A 20942-nucleotide genomic window follows, 5' to 3' on the forward strand; every position below is an offset into this window, starting at 1 on the left:
TAGAGGCAGCATCGATCGGCTTCAGTTAGCAGCAGTAGCGAAGGAATCGCTCGATCGGGTTTAGTTAACAACCATCGATCGATCGCTCGGGTTCAATAATGCGTAGTCTGAAGTGCAATCGCTCGGGTTCAGTAGGTGAACGCCTCGCTCGGGTTCAGTTAGAGCCCAACGCCTCGCACCCACGCGCGTGCGTGTACGAGAGAAACGCGCATCGCTCGGCCCCGACCACCCACCGTAACCGGGAACTCGCCGAAATTTTCCTCGCCCTCGCTTCTACCATGGTCTTTTCCGTCATGGACGGCCCAAAGAATGTCATGCAGCTGCGTCTCCGGCCCGCCCAGGACGAAAAGCCCATTTTTTGTCATGATTTTTTGTCATAGAAGTAGGAGCCCACCACATCTTTGATGATATCGGGTTTTGTCACAATTATCGTCATAGAAGTGTCATAAGTATGACAGGAAAAAATTCATTCGGCCCAAAATGTCATGGATGTGTCTTTTTTGTAGTTTTATGTGAAAAAGCTTCAAACTGATAAGCTCGAACCCAAATCGGAGAAATGCATCTTCATAGGGTACCCAAAGGAAACTGTTGGGTACACCTTCTATCACATATCCGAAGGCAATATATTCGTTGCTAAGAATGGATCCTTTCTAGAGAAGGAGTTTCTCTCGAAAGAAGTGAGTGGGAGGAAAGTAGAACTTGATGAGGTAATTGTACCTTCTCCCGAATTGGAAAGTAGTTTATCACAGAAATTAGTTCTAGTGATTCCTACACCGATTAGTGAAGAAGCTAATGATGATGATCATGAAACTTCAGATCAAGTTACTACCGAACCTCGTAGGTCAACCAGATTACGGTACACACCAGAGTGGTATGATAATCCTATTCTGGAAGTCATGTTACTAGACCATGATGAACCTACGAACTATGAGGAAGCGACGATGAGCCCAGATTCCGCGAAATGGCTTGAGGCCATGAAATCTGAGATGGGATCCATGTATGAGAACAAAGTGTGGACTTTGGTGGACTTTCCCGATGATCGGCAAGCCATAGAAAATAAATGGATATTCAAGAAGAAGACTGACGCTGATGGTAATGTTACTATCTACAAAGCTCGACTTGTTGCGAAAGGTTTTCGACCAGTTCAAGGAGTTGACTACGATGAGACCTTCTCACCCGTAGCAATGCTTAAGTCTGTCCAAATCATGTTAGCAATTGCCGCGTTTTATGATTATGAAATTTGGGAAATGGATGTCAAAACTGCATTCCTTAATGGATTTCTTAAAGAAGAGTTGTATATGATGCAACCAGAAGGTTTTGTCGATCCAAAAGGTGCTAACAAAGTGTGCAAGCTCCAACGATCCATTTATAGACTGGTGCAAGCCTCTCGGAGTTGGAATATACGCTTTGATAATGTGATCATAGCATATGGTTTTATATAGACTTTTGGAGAAGCCTATATTTACAAGAAAGTGAGTGAGAGCTCTGTAGCATTTCTAATATTATATGTGGATAACATATTGTTGATTGGAAATAATATAGAATTTATGGATAGCACAAAAGGATACTTAAATAATATTTTTTTCAATGAAAGACCTCGGTGAAGCTGCTTACATATTGGGCATCAAGATCTATAGAGATAGATCAAGACGCTTGATAAGATTTTTCAATGAGTACATACCTTGACAAGATTTTGAAAGAGTTCAAAATGGGTCAGTCAAAGAAGGAGTTCTTGCCTGTATTACAAGGTGTGAAGTTGAGTAAGACTCAAAGCCCGACCGCGGCAGAAGATAGAAAGAAAATGAAAGTCATTCCCTATGCCTCAGTCATAGGTTCTATAAAGTATGCAATGCAATGTACCAGACCAATTGTGTGCCTTGCTATGAGTTTAGCAAGGGGGTACGATAGTGATCCAGGAGTGGATCACCGTATAGTAGTCAAAGTTATCCTTAATTACCTAAGAGGACTAAGGAAGTATCTCTCGGTTATGGAGGTGATAAAGAGTTCGTCAAAAAGAGTTACGTGGATGTAAGCTTTACACCAATCCAGATGACTCTGAGTCTCAATCTGGATACATATTTAAAGTGGGAGGAATTAGCTAGATTAGCTCCATGCAGAGCATTATAGACATAGAAAATTTGCAAAATACATACGGCTCTGAATTTAGCAGGCCCATTGACTAAACTTCTCTCACAAGCAAGACATGATCACACCTTAGTACTCTTTGGGTGTTAATCACATAGCGATGTAAACTAAATTATTGACTCTAGTAAACCCTTTGGTTGTTTGTCACATGGCGATGTGAACTATGGGTGTTAATCACATACAGATGTGAACTATTGGTGTTAAATCACATGGCGATGTGAACTAGATTATTGACTCTAGTGCAAGTGGGAAACTGAAGGAAATATGCCCTAGAGGCAATAATAAAGTTTTTATTTATATTTCCTTATATCATGATAAATGTTTATTATTCATGCTAGAATTGTATTAACCAGAAACTTGATACATGTGTGAATACATAGACAAAACAAAGTGTCCCTAGTATGCTGCTACTTGACTAGCTTGTTAATCAAAGATGGTTATGTTTCATGACCATAGACATGTGTTGTCATTTGATGAATGGGATCACATCATTAGAGAATGATGTGATGGACAAGACCCATCCGTTATCTTAGCATTATGGTCGTTAAGTTTTATTGCGATTGCTTTCTTCATGACTTATACATGTTCCTCTGACTATGAGATTATGCAACTCCCGAATACCGGAGGAACACCTTGTGTGCTATCAAACGTCACAGCATAACTGGGTGATTATAAAGATGCTCTACAGGTGTCTCCTAAGGTGTTTATTGGGTTGGCATAGATCAAGGTTAGGATTTGTCACTCCGTGTATCGGAGAGGTATCTCTGGGCCCTCTCGGTAATGCTCATCACTATAAGCCTTGCAAGCAATGTGACTAATGAGTTAGTTACAGGATGAAGCATTACGGAACGAGTAAATAGACTTGCCGGTAATGAGACTGAATTAGGTATGATGATACCGACGATCGAATCTCGGGCAAGTAACAGACCGATGACAAAGGGAACAACGTATGTTGTTGTGCGGTTTGACCGATAAAGATCTTCGTAGAATGTGTAGGAGCCAATATGAGCATCCAGGTTCTGCTATTGGTTATTGATCGGAGATGTGTCTCGATCATGTCTACATAGTTCTCGAACCCGTAGGGTCCGCACGCTTAACATTCAATGACGATTTGTATTATGAGTTATGTGTTTTTGATGACCGAAGTTTGTTCAGAGTCCCAGATGAGACCACGGACATGACGAGGAGTCTCGAAATGGTCGAGACATAAATAATGATATATTGGATGAAGGTATTCGGACATCAGAATGGTTCGGGATGTTTTGGATATTTATCGGGGAATCGAGGGGTTACCGGAACCCCCCGGGGAATGTATGGGCCTTAATGGGCCATAAGGGAGTAGGAGAGGGCAGCCCGCAGGGTGGGGCCCACCCAAGGGAGTCCGAATTAGACAAGGGGGAGGGGGCGCGGCCCCCTCTTTCCCTCTCCCTCTCCTTCCCTCTTTCCCCTTCTTGGAATAGGAAAGGGAGACCAACTAGGATCGGGAATCCTAGTTGGACTCCCCCTTGGCGCGCCCCCTCTAGGCCGCCGGCCTCCTCCCTCTCCTCCTTTATATACGTGGCCAGGGGGCACCCCAAAGGACACCAAGATTTCTCTTAGCCGTGTGTGGTGCCCCCTTCCACAGTTTACTCCTCCGGTCATAGCATTGTAGTGCTTAGGTGAAGCCCTGCGCGGATCACATCATCAACACCGTCACCACGTCGTCGTGCTGACGGAACTCTCCCTCGACCCTCTACTGGATCAAGAGTTCGAGGGACATCATCGAGTTGAACGTGTGCTGAACACGGAGGTGCCGTACGTTCGATACTTGGATCGGTTGGATCATGAAGACGTTCGACTACATCAACCGCGTTAACTAACGCTTCCAGTTTCGGTCTACGAGGGTACGTGGGTACACTCTTCCCCTCTCGTTGCTATGCATCTCCTAGATAGATCTTGCGTGATTGTAGGATTTCTTTTTGAAATTGCATGCTACGTTCCCCAATAGCGACGGGGGTCACATCGATCGTGAGTCTCTACTCGTTACTGCACGCTCCTAATTCACTAACGGTTTGGATATTTGATCCGAGTAGGCCTCTGGCCTTTTTCGCACTAACCACCACGCGAGAATAAGTATGGGCACTCTGCGTCGTATGTATCAGTCGAAAGCTCAATGGACGTCAGCGACTGAGCGGCGCGCGCCGGGTTGGACTGGAACACCTCACCTTGTATAAGGGGGGCTAGGTCTGCTCACTGGCCGCATACGCAACATGCAGGAGTGCAAAGGGCGATGGGCCCAAGACCCCTGCGCGCTTAGGATGTAGACCGGCGTGCTGGCCTCTCTGATGAGCCTAGGTAGGACTGCAGTGTGTTTATCGGCCGAGGGCGGTCCTGACCTGATGGTGTGTCCGGCCGGAGTTAATCGAGCGTGTTGGGTAAGTTGGTGCACCCCTACAGGGAAGTATTATCTATTCGAATAGTCGGGTCCACTGTAACGGACGCTCGGAGTTGTATCCCGATCGATACAACTAGAACTGGATACTGAATGCTGAGGCATGTAAAGGATATTGTGGCTCCGAGATTGCTTTCCCGCAGGGAGTCGGGGAAGGATCTCTGCGCGTTATTTCTACAACATGTTTATTCAATATAAAATGCTATTATATACTCTTCTGACTGCTGCAAGATGCTTGGAGCTGCTTGAAGATGCTAGTCTTTGATAGGCTGGGCTTTCCCCTTCTCTTCTAGCATTATGCAGTTCAGTCCACAGATACTACCCATTTCATTGATATCGATGCATGTAGTGTAGATCCTTGCTTGCAAGTACTTTGGATGAGTACCCACGGTTGCTTTGCTCCCCTTTTCCCACCTCTTTCCGTTCTTCTCGGATGCTGCAATCAGATGGTGGAGCCCATGATCCAGATGCCACCTTCGACGATGACTGCTATTACACTGAGGGTGCCTACTACTACGTGGAGGCCGACGACAACTAGGAGTAGTTAGGAGGCTCCCAGGCAGGAGGCCTTGCCTTTTCGATCATTTTTACTTTTGTGCTAGCCTTCTTAAGGCAAACTTGTTTAACTTATGTCTATACTCAGATATTGTTGCTTCCGCTGACTTGTTTGTATTCGAGCTTATGTATTCGAGCCCTCGAGGCCCCTAGCTTGTAATATAAATCTTGTGTTATTTTAACTCGTGCGTAGAGTTGTGCTGTGATATCTTCCCGTGAGTCCCTCATCTTAATCGTACACATTTGCGTGTATGATTAGTGTACGATTGAATCAGGGGCGTCACAGTACTCCTCAATTAGACTAGCCACAGTGAGGAATAACTTGACTAGTAACATGCATATGTTACTGTTAGTAGTACATGTTAATACCTCTACAATGGGGAGTACTCACTGTGGGTAGTGTTAGGGCATGTAGAATGGTTGATAAGATAGTCTTATCTTAAGTTTTGCATGTAAATTAGAGATGACAAGAAAGCATGTCTACAATGGGTCATCTCTTAGTCTTATCTTCAATAATTAGTTGTTCTTAAAAATATGGCGAGACAAATTATGCTAAGAGATCATCTCTTGTCTTCTCTTAAATAAGAGAAAACAAACCTTCTCTTATGATTTCTCTCTCCTCCACCTCATCATTTATCCTACGTGGCATTCTAAAGATAGAACCATTGTACATGCCCTTAGTTTTTTTTTAGATAATTGTACATGCCCTTAGGTTTTTATTTAGGGTTAGGCCAAAATTTATTCATCGAAGTCCACAGAGAGTGGGATACAAGTTGTGTCATGGGGCTGGCCCAACCACACATGACGACCCGAGGCAAGGTTAAGGAAAAACCTAGCTAATCTATGTGCCTCATAAAGTCATAATTGTACATGCCCTTAGTGATTTCATAGGGGCGCCCTCCAAATTCTTGTAGCCTCCCGAGACTGTGGAAATGGGCCGCCATGGCACTATAACGGGCCGTCTAGGAAAATCATCCATCATCCCCAGCGCTTTGGTTCGTTTCCAGCACATGGCCCAGTAACAGCAGGGCGGCCGGACCACCCACCGCCGTCTCTCCACGCCCACACGACGCCGGAGAACCTCGCAGCGCCGAACCGGAAGAGGACCCTGCGAGCGCCGCCTGGCTCGGTGGCATCCATCGCCGGGAGGCGAGAGCGCGTGCCGCGCGCAGCGGCGGAGGATTTTCTCGTCCCCCACCGCAGCTCCTGAAACCCCAACCCTCTCTTCCGCCCAAACTCCACGCGTCGAGAAATTCGGGGAGGATGTCCGGACTGGCCGCGAGCGCGCTGCCTCTCGCCGCAGGTCCCAACCGCTCGCCGCGCCCACTGACGCCATGTCCGTGCTCATCTCCTCTTCCTAGCCAGATCCTCACTTTCCGCCCGCGGTTTCCTTCGTTTGCAGGCCCGTCTCCGCTTCCGCGGTGCAGACTGACTCGACCCAGCGGCCTAACGAGGCCTCCACTACTCAAGGTCGTGATTTCATGGCGCCAGAATCATATTCCCTTGTTCTATTCTTCTCCACTATGCTAGTGATATATATACATGGTTTGCGCTTACAGGTTGCCGAGCTGCAACCATGCCTTCTTCCCCGATTTGCTTCGGCCAAGCGGCTGAAATGTGCGGCTGCGTCGGGCAATGGGCGTCAGGGACTTCGCGCCAGCCAATACCGGTTTGATGATGATGAGCCGCTGTGGCTTGCGGTGGTTAGAGAATTCGCTGTGTAAGTGCGGATCTTGCTGACTTGCTCCCCCTTGTTTGTGCCGTTCGACGATGAGATGAATTAGAATTACCCTCTGTTATCAGGAGCGTGAGGAACTTGGTGGTTTTCTTGGCTGAGCAGCCAGGGCAATTGAAGCACCTCGAATGGCCGGGCTTCCGGAATACAGTATGGCACTTGCATTTAAAGTTTATTATTTCTTAGGTCGGTTTTATCCAGGTTCTGTTGTCATATATTCTTAACAGTGCAATCTATTCCCTTGTGGCCCTATCATCTTACCAGTTAAGGAATGTGAACCTGTGAGGATATGTTGAGTTTGCTATATGTTTCAGGATGTGTTCTAAGTTCTAACACGTGATTTAGAGTGATGCAGTAGGTTGGTTTTAAGATTGCAGTGTGCATAGTTCATTCTTGACGAGTTTGCGTAGATAAACTCTGAACCTTATAGCTTGAACCAACATGAGTCAAAATGTATTTATGTTCAATAAAGTAGTACTCCCTCCATTCCTAAATATAAGTCTTTGTAGAGATTCCACTATGAACTATATACGGATGTATATAGATGCATTTTAAGTGTGGATTCATTCATTTTCCTCCGTATGTAGTCCACCTAGTGGAATCACTACAAAGACTTACATTTAGGAACGGAGGGAGTACTAAATTATGCCCTTATCATGATTCCTTTCATTTTGTCCAATGTTCGTTCTCTATGAATCTTCTAGACTTCTAGTATCATATGCATGATTTTTAAGTTGCTACATCATTCATGCCATGGCTACTTTGGAAACCGTTCTATGTTTAATTAAATCATTGTCATTGGCAGTTGAGGACGGCAGCACTTACTCTCATACTCGTTGTGGTGTTCATTGTTGCCTTGTCTTCCGTTGATGCTGCCCTTTCATACATTTTGTCCTGGCTACTTCGGAAATCTGCGTAGTTTACTGGTATGCTACTTGTCCCTTTTTTTTACCAACTTCCTAGTCCAATGTGCATTTAGCCTCAGAATGCAGATGCATTGTTCCTCATATAAAGGATGTAATTATTTTTGGGATATGTCGGAATGCTATTATCAACTGACAACATGCTCCTCCCTCGAGTCCCTTCATGCTATTGAATTGAGAGAGTAATAGCAAATGTGAATGCCTGATGATGTATTAATTTGTAAGGACCACATCAGTCAATGAACTGGGCGATACCATCTGTCATGCTGTTGAGTTGGCTGGCGGTTATTCATTGATCAGCATGTATATGTTTATTATAAAACTCTGATTTAGCAGAGCAAGATAGAAACAGCACCACAGCAGCAATTCAATCTCTTGTTGTTGCTTGTATACCATGCAGACCTGGCAAAAATTATGAAGGAGTAGATGATGCTATATAGACCAGAGGTGGGAAGGTGGTTAATGTCCCAGTATACCATGTTATCCTGAGTGTTGAGAGAATCGAAAGGAATGCTCTGCAACTGACATTTGTTTGTCGCGAATGTATAATGTATTTATGCAGTTGCTTACTATGGTAGTTAAATGCTAATTATTTCTATTTGGTTGAGAAAGGAAAGAAGACAGAGTTACTCATTTGCCCCTAATTCTCTAATTCAAACTCTTATCTGTTTGTCGTCAGTTCTTGTTGAATGTGCTCCACCAGTGAGAATCTCAACTTGTTACGTTAAGAACTGTTTTCTTTTTCTTGTAAATGTATCGGCCCATATTCTGAGATCTGAAGAAATTTGCATTTGTTAGATGCTGAAATGTAACTGAGATATGTACTGGGGCAATCACAGCTTTTTCTTTCTCATGCACCTGCCAATTTGTATTAGAAGAACTGATTGCACCCTGATCCATTGTTTTTTTTCCAGAAAAATTGCCCTGATTCGTCATATGTTTAAAGTGTGCAGGGAACCAATATAAAATGTTTGGCTGCAGGCAAGCATCTATCTGGCAGTTATCGGCGTCATGGATCTGAATTTGGACTTTCTGTCTCATGGATCTGAATTTGGACTTTCTGTCTCATGGATATGAAACTACATAACCATTTCCTCTATAATGTTCCATAGTGGATGCAGATCTTTGGAGAAATGAGGAGACGAAGATGGAGGAGATCGAGTTTTGCCGGAGACGAAGCGCTCGGGTCCTCACTGGAGCGAGCAGCCGGCATTCATCTTCCTCCAGGTTATCTCTCATGATCACATATTTTGTTGCATCATATCAACTGGGGTTGCCCTGAAATCTGAATCACAGGCTGCACCATGCGGTTCATGTTTATAATAGCGATAAAAATGCACTTCTTTATTGACACAACTCATGCGATGGGACCAAACATGACACAGAATCTGATTCACTGTGATGATTATTCATAGTTCTCATCTAATCAATTTGCTTCCGTCATTTCGTTCGACAGAGCATATTCTTTAATGTCTGTATTCACAAGCACCATTCAGTTATAATGTTATATACATCCAAGCGGAATTGAGAAACATGGGAAGGTGGGAGGGAGAAAGCACAAATGCATTTTATGGCATGGACTCTGCCTTTTCTGCTCATAAAATAAGGGTACTGAAATCCACATGCATATTGCACAAGAGAAAGAACTAGAAACTACTGCAGAAGTATTACATCCGTACATATATTTCGAACTATTTCTGCAAGGTTGCAACACACAAGCCAGTCACATAAATTATGACATTTGATATGGTACAAGTGATTACCCCTAAACCACTCACTACATCTTTCGCCTAATCGTCTAAAAGAGCCATCAGCTCGGAACATCAATTTCAAACCCGAAACCAAGTCAACCAACCTAGTGCTTACTAGTCAACAATACTAGCTATAGCTAAATACATGGCATCAGTAATGTACACACAAATGCAAAAACTTCATAGCACACTGGTCCATTTACAATGCTAAGTACTTGGCAATTGACCCAATAGATTGACCTGGCAAAAAAGTTAACATAACACATTGTTTAACCATCATCGGTAACAAATATGCTTGAAGATTGTTGTTAGGAGAAATGCATGAAGAGATTGAGATAGTACCAGGAGATTATCCCATAGAAGGGGATTCTGGTTCAGAACCACTAATTGATGTAAATGTTGATAGTGAATCATCGCCGAAGTTTAGTTGTGATACGGATAGCCGCCTTGAATCACCAAAGTATCTATTATAGCGACTGGAATATGATTTGGGTGTCGAAAGCTCAGGGGTGGCACTGCCTAGGGATGATCGGCGAGGTGTTGGGGTCATTAGTCCATTACTGCTTCCATTTGAACGGTACCCATTTGTCTTTCTGGTTAAGCTGCTTGCTCTCTTTGGGCTTGGTTTGGAGCCAAAAATCGCTTCTTTCTCTGCAAGTAGGATGCTCTCCAATTTCTTCTGATCCTGCAAATGGAAAAAATGATGTTTAGACCAGAATATGCCATATTATTTTTCAGCCAATAATGGTGATTTGGTAAACAATCACTACCCGGTATCGCCGTTTTTCCTCCTCCTTTTGTTTTCTGTTAAGTCTGTACTCTTCTAGAACAGATACTAGTCGTCCCTGTCAAGTCATTTATACGAATCAATTAATTATAGAAACAAACTATAAATGCTTGCCCTACTGATCAGATTGTAGACATACCCCATCGTATAAGAATGGCTTATTTCTTGCATTTTCCCAAGCGAAGGTACGGTTTATCAGGTTGTCCATCATAGCTGAGAAAGATATGGGTCATTCATTGAACTAAACTGAAATACATGAATAATCTCCAGCATCAAAACCTACCTGGAATTCTAGTGACCAAAATCCGTGCCTTTTCCGCCCTTCTAAGGTTTACATGAGCACCCCTTCCAGAACTATACCTCTTCGAGTCCTGCAAAAGAGCTTTGGTGTCATTTTCCATGATTTAGGGAACCACAGAATTATCTAGAAAATGCCTGTGGGGGCAGGATAGTCTGTGCAACAAGTGTACATGCTATGCTCAGAATTTGAGCATTGTAATTCCAAAGCAAATAAGCTTAAAACTACCTGGTTATATTCTTCAAGCCAAGCCTCTTCATCACAAGCAGCAATCCATTTATTTATCCTGTCCATAATATCTTTTCGACTTAGTGACTCTTCTTTTGCTTTCAATATTTGTGACTCGATATTCACCAGGAGCTCAGAAGGGTCAATAGCACCTGAATGGAACAGGGGCAAGAGAGTCACAATTGTAAGAAAACAACCACTGGTCAAGATAGTACTTGAGCAAGATGCATAAAGTACAACCAGAATCAATCAGAGCGTTAGTTTGCTCAGGGGCTGTGCTGAGATCAGGTTCTATGTGTGCATTCTTGCATATATCTTCTAATTCGGCCCTTCTCTTCGTGACAATTTCTTTCAATCTGTTGGTTTTAAGTTCTGTTAACCTCTCAACCTCAGCTTCCATCTGCGTAAGAAATCAACACCGAAATTGTAAAAAACTGATTGAGATAAGCAATAAACAGCATACTAAGGAAAAAAACAAAGGCGAGCTGGTAAAACCTTCTCGATTGTTTCCTGGGAAAGAACACCAGCGGATGTGATTCCCTCTTCTGGTGATATGAGAATGCTGATTACTTTGCTGAATTGTCTCTTCTCCACTTCGGAAGAGTCCATTAACTTCCAGAGGTGACATAATGACTCCATTGTGTCTCTCATCTATAGGTAATCGATTGCTTGAGAATGTACTACACAGAACTCATATAACAAAACACTGAGAAGAAAGGAACCTTGAGAGTACCTTATCGATTCTAGATTTTCTCTCTGCTTTAAGATTTGATATTGTGCTATCAAGGCCTTCCAGTGTGCCATTGCTGATGTTTCTGGACTGCTCAACACCATTCTGATGTAGACTGGGATGAATTCCATTTACGGTCTTTGCGAAATCAATTCCAAGGACTCCACACAAAGAATGCACTTCATTTACATATTTCAGAACTTTGTGAAGTCTATCAGACTGAAAATATTGCAAAACAAGAAAACATTTCCAGTCAACACTCAATCCTAAAGTAACTTAAATTAGATGACCAGCAGCCCTAGACAGTTGATACAGATTACATGGCACTATGGCAGTGGCTAACTTAGTAAATTAATCATCTGACCACTTAATAGAAACTATATACCGTAAAATGTAGGAAGGCATTTTTTTTCTGAGTTGAACCATTTCTGAATACTCACGCATTCCTTAGCAGCTGCCAGTTCTATTTATTCAAAAGTACTGCAAGAAACAAAATATTTTGAAAGGCAACTAAAGGTTTCAGATTAGCTGGCTTATTCATGACGGTTTACCTTATCTTTCTGAAGAGCACTAAGTTGCGCTTGGTAGCTATTAAGCATCCTCGTCGACAAATCATGTTCATCAGCAGCTGGACTGTTGACATGATCAGCCTTATCATTATGCTCACTTAACTCAGAGTGTATCTTCTCAATCTGTGATCGAATATCATAGTACTGCTTGATCCTTTCTTCTTTCTTGCATTTCAGGTCGTCGAGCACAGGGACGACAGCGGCGAGTTGTTCCTTGAGCGACACGTAGCCCTTGTCTTTCTGCGCAAGCGTGCGATCATAAATTAACAAAAGCATCCTAGTAAAAAGATTAAAGTAAGGTGGTGTTGCCTAGAGATTTACTATAAGCCAGTAGCTACTTTGACAAAAAAAGAAAAGCAAACAGGCAATCCACAACTTGAATCATGCATGTTACCAACAACAGCCAGATTCCATCATCTCGAGGGAACCTAGCAACCACTCAGGAAGCCAACAGACAACCAACTAATTAGTGCATCATCATCATCATCATCATGATTAGTATGCATACCTTGAGATACAGCTTGTGCTCTCCTAGAGTAGCCATTAGCAATGCAACCTCAGCTTCCTTGGTGGCCACAGACTGGTGCAGCTGGACCCTGGTCCGATTGGCATCGTCCACCTTCCTGCGGTACACCTCCAAGCACTCCCTCTCTATCTCTGACAAGACCTTGCTCTTCTCACCCTCGCTTTCCCCTACCTCTGCCCAGATTTGCTGAGTGCCAGAAACAACAGGGCATGCATGAGTAATGGTGCTTCAATCTTATGCATGGTCAAATAAATGCAAGGCTAAGGCAATAGAGGTAATCAATCAAGAATGCATTTTGATCATTACTATTGCCTGATTCATGCACTCCCCTGGGCATCTTAATAAGTGTTAAAGATATTTTATTTACAGTAAAAGCCATAACGAAATGATGGCATTACAGGTGAAAAACAGAGTATTGGTTGACAAAAAAAATGATTAATTTGTCCCACCTCAACTGCCTGGCGCACTAAGCCGAATAGAATCAAGGAAATGCTTTTTTTTGAGGTAGTGAAGAACCAGAAAGGTGACAAAAGAGAGAAGCTTCCGCCATAAAGCCACACTGCCCTGAGGCATGCAGTTCACCTGCCGCGCAGCTCACCACCAAGAAAAAAGAAGACAACTACTCCCTCCGTAAACTAATATAAGAGCATTTAGAATACTAAAGTAGTGATCTAAACACTCTTATATTAGTTTATGAGGGAGTACTACTTACTACTACTACACATGGAATACTCGCTCATGCTGTTACGCAATACTGGAATAAAAAGTTGTGACTTTTCCGCAGCCCTGTGTAACCCCAATAACACTCAACCCTCGTTCCATGTCAAAATAAAATAAAATAACACCCAATTCTCTAGTCACAAATCTCAGAGGACACTTAAAACACTCAAAACACAGTGCACTTCCAACAACGATTTTTCACCTAGTACTGGAAGAGACGGCCGAACTTTTATTCTGAAATGAAGCAGACGAACTGAATTACCACAAGCCCATACAGCAAGAACAAATTCACCAAGAAGCGACATATAAAGAGAAGATGTAGCAAAAAAAAAAACTAGACAAAACGCTACGATGAAAATTGTGTTTTTCAGAAGACAGAAGTCTGCTTCAGTCAATACCAGCAGTAGCACGAAGCAAAAGGTGAGCAGCAAGTACCTGAAGCTCTCTGAGCAAAGCGCCACAGCCGGTGACCTCCATGCCCACCATGGAATGGAAACCAAGCAGAGGACACCACCGCCAAAGGAGGAGCGGCTCAAAGGAGAGAGGAGACCACCAAATGAGGCGAAGTGACAAAGGCGAGGAAAGGCCGGTAGCAAAGCCTCTGGCTCTTATCCACCCCTTAGGCCGGCCGTCCAACTACGCCGCCCTGAGCGGCTAGCTAGGCCATTAGCCAAAGCGGCGCCTGAGCTTTTTGTTTAGCCTCGTCCTCCTCTCCTCTCCTCTCCTTGGGATTAGGAAAAGAAGAGGAGAAAAAGCACACGCACCAAATGCCAGCAGCCCTTTGGGATCGAAGGAAGCTAAGCTCTTTTCCTGGCGATTTTAGAAGCTAGGATATGTTTGCCTCCCCTTCTGCTGAACGAAGCGATAGAAGGGAAAGGAGAGCGGAGGAGAAGGGCGAGGGTGCATAAGAATTTGGGAGCGTTTTTGGCTGGCTGGGTTTTTGCCGGTTGCTTATAGGGAGGGAGGGAGGCTTGTTTGTTTATTTGGGACTTTGGGGAGGTTGAGAGTGAGCAGAGGCCAGCCGAGAGGGGAGAGGCAATGGAGGGTGGCCTTTGTCTTTCCTTTTATTTAATGGCGTGGCAATGGTGTGTGGCTGCGCACGCAAGATTCCCTCGGAATTTTGTTCAAGCTGAAATGATTTTAGTCTAGCTGGTGCCAAATACTTTCATACAGAGAACCACCAAAAGGTTGTTACTGCATCATACCCCGCCAAATTGTCACAGGCAATCGCCATATAGTAGTAGTATACTTCCTCTGTTCCTAAATGTAAGTCTTTGTAGAGATTTCATATATAGTAGTAGTATACTTCCTTCGTTCCTAAATGTAAGTCTTTGTAGAGATTTCATTATAGACTACATACGAAGCAAAAAGGAGTGAATCTACACTCAAAATGCATCTATATACATCCGTATGTGGTTCATAGTGGAATCTCTATAAAGACTTATATTTAAGAACGGAGGGAGTAATAGATTGTCACTTTATAAGTTTTAATCGAGTGAGGTGGTTCCGGCCGGGCCATCATGCCATGGTTGTACTGGCAGTACCAGCACGGTACTGCAGCTCGAACTCCCCTACACTTGTCGTGAACTGCCAAGGAGGCCATGAAGTGGCAAGGGAAGCTCACCGAATCCACCTGAGCGTCCTTCCCACAGGGTACCTGAACTGGAACATACATCCTCGCGCCATTAACTGCATGCTCGCGCGCTCTTTTATTATGTCGCGACGGGCGGTACGTCCCCATGGGACGGGATCATGCGATGCTTGCTGCTCTTCCTTCGAATGATCAAGCCCGGGCCGGTTATTGCCATCTTTGGGGCGTGCAAAGCCGCCGGTCCGAAAAGAAAGGCCTCCACGATCCCTCCTGACCTAACAAAAGGTACGTCGAGCCAACCAACCAGTACTCCGATCCGCACGTTCGATCAGGGATTCACTGTTTCATCCCGCAAAATTCTCGCGGAATAGCGGATCGTCGACCCGACCATTGTCGGGCTTCTTGAACTGGGAAAACGTGGGAACTCACGTAATGCAGCTTATTCTGTAGAGGGTAGACTGTGATTCACATAATGCTGCTTATTCTGAACTTGGAACGAGTTACTGTCAAAATAATATCCCCTCTCATAGTGTCGAAAAACATCTAACATTTTGAGACGGAGGGAGATTATACTTCTGACAGTTACACCCCGGTTAACCCACGGAGAAATCAAGATCACCATCATACCTCTGGGTTGTTGAACCATGTGGAGTCAAAACCCTTCCTAATTAATCACCAGGAATGTGTTCATTCGACGAAGTGAGGTCAAACACGCTCATCCTCCTCAAGCCACGCATGCATCTCGCTCGATTAGGCCCGGAGCGTTGGCGTATCTGCAGCCTTTTGTGGGAGCTCGCTAGCTTGTGCGTGCCTGATTAATTAGGTGTGGCTAGTTAATCAGCCGTGCAGTCTGCGTCGTAGTAAATGATTGGGACCGGCGAAGGAATTGATTAGACATTGTCAAGCGATGAGAGCAAGGGACGCTGAAGTGGACGCCCGACCGAACTCCACAGTGACCCCAGAGCTTCATCGCGCTGTGTCACGGCCTCGTCCTCTGCTGCATCTGCATGCCCGTAATGCGATACGTGCTGCTGACGTGCACATTATATTATCCTATCTTCTTTTATAAACATGCAGATCAGCGCATCATACTGTCGGGTTTCCTTTCTCTCTTTCAGTATCGGAGTCCTAGTAGTATACGTACCACATTCTTTTAGCTGAAGCAGAGCCATGCCCACCGTTGATCTGTGCTCTTAAATTAGCTGTCTGAAACCATCCAGAGGGCTGATGAGGCGCCAAAGCACATCCAAATATGAAATATCCAAGTGCAGGTAGGCTTCGTGCTCCAGATGGGTCCCTGCGGCTCGACGGTGAGCGAGCTAATCTCCACTGACAGTAAAGCGGAATGCGCTAAATGAGCTCAAATTAGTCAATTAGGACGGCATAATTAAAACTCGGACAGATGCTAATTTGGGGCCAACAACAAGATGCCCTCCCTACGTTGCCTATAGCTCGCGCGAATTCAGGGGGGAGCTGACCGTGATCCGAACTAAAGAACGGTGTCTCATGTCCGTACTTGGTGACATGTCACTGCACGCCCTCTGTGAACTGTGGCTCCGTCTGCCTGTGACCGTGAGCTTATCTGCAAGGAGATCAATCATTGGTTTCATGCCTGCCGTAATCATCCGTGGATCAAGTTTGCACACGAGTGGGTGGCGAATGATTACTACTACCTTATCGTGCCAGTCCATGGACCATATTGCGAAGACTTATCATCAACACGTACATACCTCTGATCAGGGGAGATGCTACTATCTGGGATGGGATTCTCCTGTACCGAAGTGCAGCTGCCAGCTCGTACCGGCGCTGCATATTTATAGTCGTACCAGCTAAGTCTTCTACTAGGCAGGACACAAGAAGATCATCATTACCACTAGTTTTTTGGGTTTCCGGTGAATGATTGAGATGGAGGGCTGTTGGTGCATGGCCGCTTTGGACGGGACGTATGATTCGCTAATATCCATACAGTTTGATCGACGTGATCTCAGGCTCTCAGCCACGTAGCCGGTGCTTAATTTTGCTGCTCTCTCCGCTCTCCACCATGTAACGCATGTCGTTTTAACTGTCGGCGTGTTTCAGATGCGGAAAAGAAATTAGAAAAAGGGTACATGGAGGAATCAAGGACAAAGGCACAGCAACAGACATGAACCCTCACATCCGGATAGATTACCGGCGGAGCTCGCGTCGACTAGTCCCGGGCTTCATTTTCGTCCTCTTCCCACAGCGCGCAAGTTGCACCTTACACGCAGCAGCCAGCCGATGGAACAATAGCACGCAAGTTGCACGCATCAGTGAGCTGATAGAACGGTCCTTGTAGGTCGGCGTTTCATCGTTGGTCTAGTCTTCCAAGTTCTGATCCTTTTTGAGTTCATCCGTCAGGATGGAGTCAACTGAGCTCCGGCATAGATTCCCATTGTCTTCTTGAAACAATGAGGTTAGAATATATTTTTTATCATGCAGACGCGATGACGAGATCTTACATCAGGCAGTTCATGATTGATTTAAGGGCTCAGTGACGACAATTGTAGCTTCAGGGGTTATTCCTCGGAGGCACGTGCACAAAGACTTCATGATTGTCATCGACAAGGTTAGACTGGCTTCAATAGGGGAGCGACGGCGACGCGTCGACTTCTCGTTCCGGTGGCAGCAGGGATCGTTTGGTGGTCCAAGGACCTCTATGTATTTTTTTTAATGTTTGAGGTGTTTTATACTTGTGACAAAATTGTATAATAGACATGGTCTTTTTTCACAAAAAGGGTAAATGACGAACAATAACTATTTCTAAACTATTTTTTTTTGCAAAAATATCAGATCTTATAAAGATTCATCGGAAGTACAAAAGCACTCCAAACATAATAAAAATTACATTGAGGTCCACGACCATTGCCGCCGCCAGAACGAGCCGAGGTGCGCCACTGTCACCGCTCCAACATCAGAGCCAGCCTGACCTTGTCGATGACATCTGGAAAGTCTTCATGCACGTGCCCCTAAGGACCAGTATTCGGGAGCCACAGTTGTCGTCATTGAATCCTTGAATCGATCTGAAGAACCCGACGCCATATCTCGTTGTTGCACGCATGACGAGGAACCCTAACCTCGCCGCTCTGAGGAGCTGGCGGGAATCTACGACGGAGTTCCGTCTAATCTGTCTGGACGAACAACTTGAGGAGAATCGGAGCCCGGAAGGCTGACTCGAAGAAGAAGTACCGCCATCCGTCCAAGCGTCGCCCTTGCGAGAATTAAAACCCTAATCTAAGCCGAGGCACCAGGAATAACCTCCCCGCCACCGGCTGTCGGAGCTGTGGGCGAATGGGAGGCAAATCCACGGGCTCGTCGATGGAGATCGAAGGGAGGAAGGCTTTTCCTAGTCGCCCTGCAAGAGGGGGAAAAAGCACAAAAGTTAATTTGTTCTTGAGGCTATTCTAAACTAATATTCGACAATACTCGCTTCATTTCAAAATGTAGTGCGTATAGATTTTTTAAAAAGTCGAACTTTATAAATTTCTATACATTTATAGTTAGTTAGTTATACTCTCATCTTCGCAAAAAAAAAAAGAGTTAGTTATACTCCCTTACTTTTCTACAAAATGCAGACACATATATACCGCTAGAACCTCCGACCGACGATGGGCTTCTAGGTGGGGAGCAAAGCATCCCTTCGGCCACAAAGGTGATGCTAGCTTCCATGATTATGTCGTGCGAACGTACTGACAATCCCGCTGCACTGTACCGGCTTGAAGAGTACTTCGAGTTAGTGCGTCTTATTCATAGCTACTCCCTCCGTTTCAAAATAGATGACTCAACTTTATATTAAATTTATTTAGTATAAATAAACTTAGTATAAAGTTGAGTCATCTATTTTGAATAAATAAACTTAATATAAAATTGAGTCATCTATTTTGAAACGGGGGAAGTAGTATCGATCGGAGCAATCAATCAAGAATCTAAAGCAGCAGCAAATCAATAATTCTTTCTCTTCACCGATTGATCGGGAGCCATACCCAGCTCGTTGATGCTCACCGCACTGCAATCGGCAAAGGAAAGAGGCGGCTCCCGGTGCCGTCACCGTACAGCGGGGCCCGGCAGAGCCAGCTGTTGCACACTTGCACGTCGACGTCGGCGAGACGGGGGAAAACCAGGTCGGCGCGCCAAATTAACAGCAAAGATGTCCGACGGCGCTGGCGGAGCTGGAGTAGCTAGCTAGCTGCCTTTACCGACGCCTCCTGTTCACCGTGGTGAAAGCGCGAGTGCGCTGCAGTGCATGCAGGGTAGGGATCGGAGATCCGCGCGAGCCGGGCGCGGGTCGCCGTGCGGCAGCGGGCACGGGGAGGCAAAATTTCGTGTTTTGACCCTTTTTCAAACAAAATCGGGATCTGACCCCGGTTCGAACTTTTTTTTGAGATTTGACCTTTTCGCTATCGCCGTAGATCATGGCGGTAGGCTTGTACAGGCTACCGCCACGGGGAGCGGCGGTAGGTTAACGACGGCCGCCGTCAGCCCCGTTGTGTGAGGCCACGCGGCGTAACGGTCGTACCGCCACCGGACGTGGCGGTAGTCCAGCTAAGGCTACCGCCAGAAGGCTCGGCGGTAGTGCCGTAGGCTGTGCCTTCGGTACTGTGACGAAGATGGTGTTTCGGCTGGCGGTAGGGTACCCCAACCTACCGCCACGTGCCTTGGCGGTAGGGTCCTACACACATGCCTTCGGTACTGTGACGAAGAAACCATGACCCGTTGGCGGTAGGGTACCGCAACCTACCGCCAAAGGTCCCGGCGGTAGGTTGTCTACACCTACCGTCGTCCCGTTCGGCGGTAGGGTATGTGCCAGTTAACTTCTAAACTGATTCTTTGTCTTATCAATCAAAAATAAATAAACATCACAACAAATATTGTTTGTAATTCAAAATAGGATGATCGCACACATTGTAGATAGCAAATTAACATTTCAAATAGTTTGAACATAGTTTGAAAGTAGCAATTCGACATCACCAACAAAGCTTGAAAGTACCAAATAGACATCACTAGCATAGCATACAAGTTCTTGCTCACAACTAGTTGTACTAAACGACATCACCAACACGAGTGGTTACTTCCTCCTGCTCCTCTTAGCGGTACGGTCGTCGTTTCTCTTCGAGCGGGGTTCGTCCGGCTTCTTCGTGCGACGACGAGGAACCGGTTTCTGAAACGGGGATGGGCTCAAAATATCCTGGTGTGGATGAGATACCCTCTTCCCCTGGCTTGGCTGCGTCGGTTGAGGCCCGTCATTGTCGTCGTACTCCTCTGCGTCCTCCTCCTCCTCTTCTTCTGCGTCCTCCTCCTCTGCGTCCTCCTCCTCCTCTTCTTCTTCGTCCTCTGTTTCTTCTTCCTCTTGCTGCTCAACAACGCGGGATGACGAGGCAACATGAGTAGAGGAAGCTCCGCCGGCGTGGCTTGATGAAGCAATGGCACGCATGGACCCTTCATGAGCAGGATCATGGACGTTGTCCGCGTGAGCGCACCCAAGCATACCCACTATCTTACGACAACGGGTGATGAACTTCTGCAATAGTGAACAACCAAAAACACAATAACGATCAACTCAAGCTTCTGCAATAGTATAACATGGCTAAGGAGCTCGATGTTACCTTCATTGTATCCCTCATTTTGGTGTTGGATTCCACGGTTCCGGCTTCATACGAAAGCGCGTTCGAGCCATCGATAATGCTTCTGTTGAGCTCTGAAGCCTGCACATGTAACCAATATGTTAAAGGCTCAAAATCGCTCATGGCTCAAAACAAATGAGAACACCACTTACCACTCTATTCATCAGGGGTGCATACTCTCTGAAATCACCTTCGAGATCTCTGAGCCGGCCACGGTAAGCTTCGTCCTCGCTGTCATCCTCCTCCAATTCGGCGATATCGTCTTCCGTCCACTGCGGCCTCAGGCGTACACGGTACTTAACACCATCGTCATA

The 20942-nt window shown here is 45.3% G+C and overlaps 2 protein-coding genes and 1 long non-coding RNA gene across 9 annotated transcripts; 2 read left to right on the forward strand and 1 right to left on the reverse strand.

The window, feature by feature from the left end:
• Positions 1–6102: 6102 nt before the first annotated feature.
• Positions 6103–9776, forward strand: LOC123112160 (uncharacterized). Of its 7 annotated transcripts, XM_044533091.1 has the most exons (6): positions 6107–6434; positions 6534–6601; positions 6691–6851; positions 6935–7016; positions 7672–7792; positions 8190–8400. In XM_044533091.1, the coding sequence occupies exons 1-5, from the start codon at positions 6395–6397 to the stop codon at positions 7783–7785; spliced, it is 465 nt and encodes a 154-aa protein (XP_044389026.1). In that variant the 5' UTR covers positions 6107–6394; the 3' UTR covers positions 7786–7792; positions 8190–8400. The 7 variants fall into 7 exon arrangements, with proteins under 7 accessions (XP_044389021.1, XP_044389023.1, XP_044389024.1 ...); XM_044533086.1 differs by lacking the exon at positions 8190–8400 and adding an exon at positions 8736–9776 and having other exon boundaries at positions 6103–6601; XM_044533088.1 differs by lacking the exon at positions 8190–8400 and adding an exon at positions 8743–9776 and having other exon boundaries at positions 6103–6601.
• On the reverse strand, positions 9444–14424 carry LOC123112159 (65-kDa microtubule-associated protein 6). The gene is made up of 12 exons (XM_044533084.1): positions 13834–14424; positions 12661–12864; positions 12135–12392; positions 11587–11802; positions 11349–11504; positions 11094–11253; positions 10854–11005; positions 10611–10698; positions 10467–10540; positions 10311–10385; positions 9883–10225; positions 9444–9780 (listed from the first exon to the last, which is right to left on the reverse strand). Exons 1-11 carry the CDS (start codon positions 13882–13884, stop codon positions 9890–9892), a joined length of 1770 nt encoding a protein of 589 aa, XP_044389019.1. The 5' UTR covers positions 13885–14424; the 3' UTR covers positions 9444–9780; positions 9883–9889.
• On the forward strand, positions 12799–13696 carry LOC123112161 (uncharacterized). The gene is made up of 2 exons (XR_006455198.1): positions 12799–12952; positions 13079–13696. It is a non-coding gene; the product is annotated as an uncharacterized lncRNA (long non-coding RNA).
• Positions 14425–20942: the final 6518 nt, after the last annotated feature.

This window comes from Triticum aestivum, chromosome 5B (genome assembly GCF_018294505.1).
Source record: "Triticum aestivum cultivar Chinese Spring chromosome 5B, IWGSC CS RefSeq v2.1, whole genome shotgun sequence".
Lineage (NCBI taxonomy): Eukaryota > Viridiplantae > Streptophyta > Magnoliopsida > Poales > Poaceae > Triticum > Triticum aestivum.

Bases quoted from the DNA above. Each gene is read 5' to 3' on its own strand.
- LOC123112159 (XM_044533084.1), bottom strand. From the start codon at position 13,884: ATGGTGGGCATGGAGGTCACCGGCTGTGGCGCTTTGCTCAGAGAGCTT. The intron at 12,393-12,660 runs GTATGCATACTA...ACGCTTGCGCAG, and splicing joins AGCACAAGCTGTATCTCAAG to AAAGACAAGGGCTACGTGTC. The intron at 11,803-12,134 runs GTAAACCGTCAT...CAATATTTTCAG, and splicing joins GTGCTCTTCAGAAAGATAAG to TCTGATAGACTTCACAAAGT.
- LOC123112160 (XM_044533086.1), top strand. From the start codon at position 6,395: ATGTCCGGACTGGCCGCGAGCGCGCTGCCTCTCGCCGCAGGTCCCAAC. The intron at 6,602-6,690 runs GTCGTGATTTCA...TTGCGCTTACAG, and splicing joins CGAGGCCTCCACTACTCAAG to GTTGCCGAGCTGCAACCATG. The intron at 6,852-6,934 runs GTAAGTGCGGAT...CTCTGTTATCAG, and splicing joins GTGGTTAGAGAATTCGCTGT to GAGCGTGAGGAACTTGGTGG.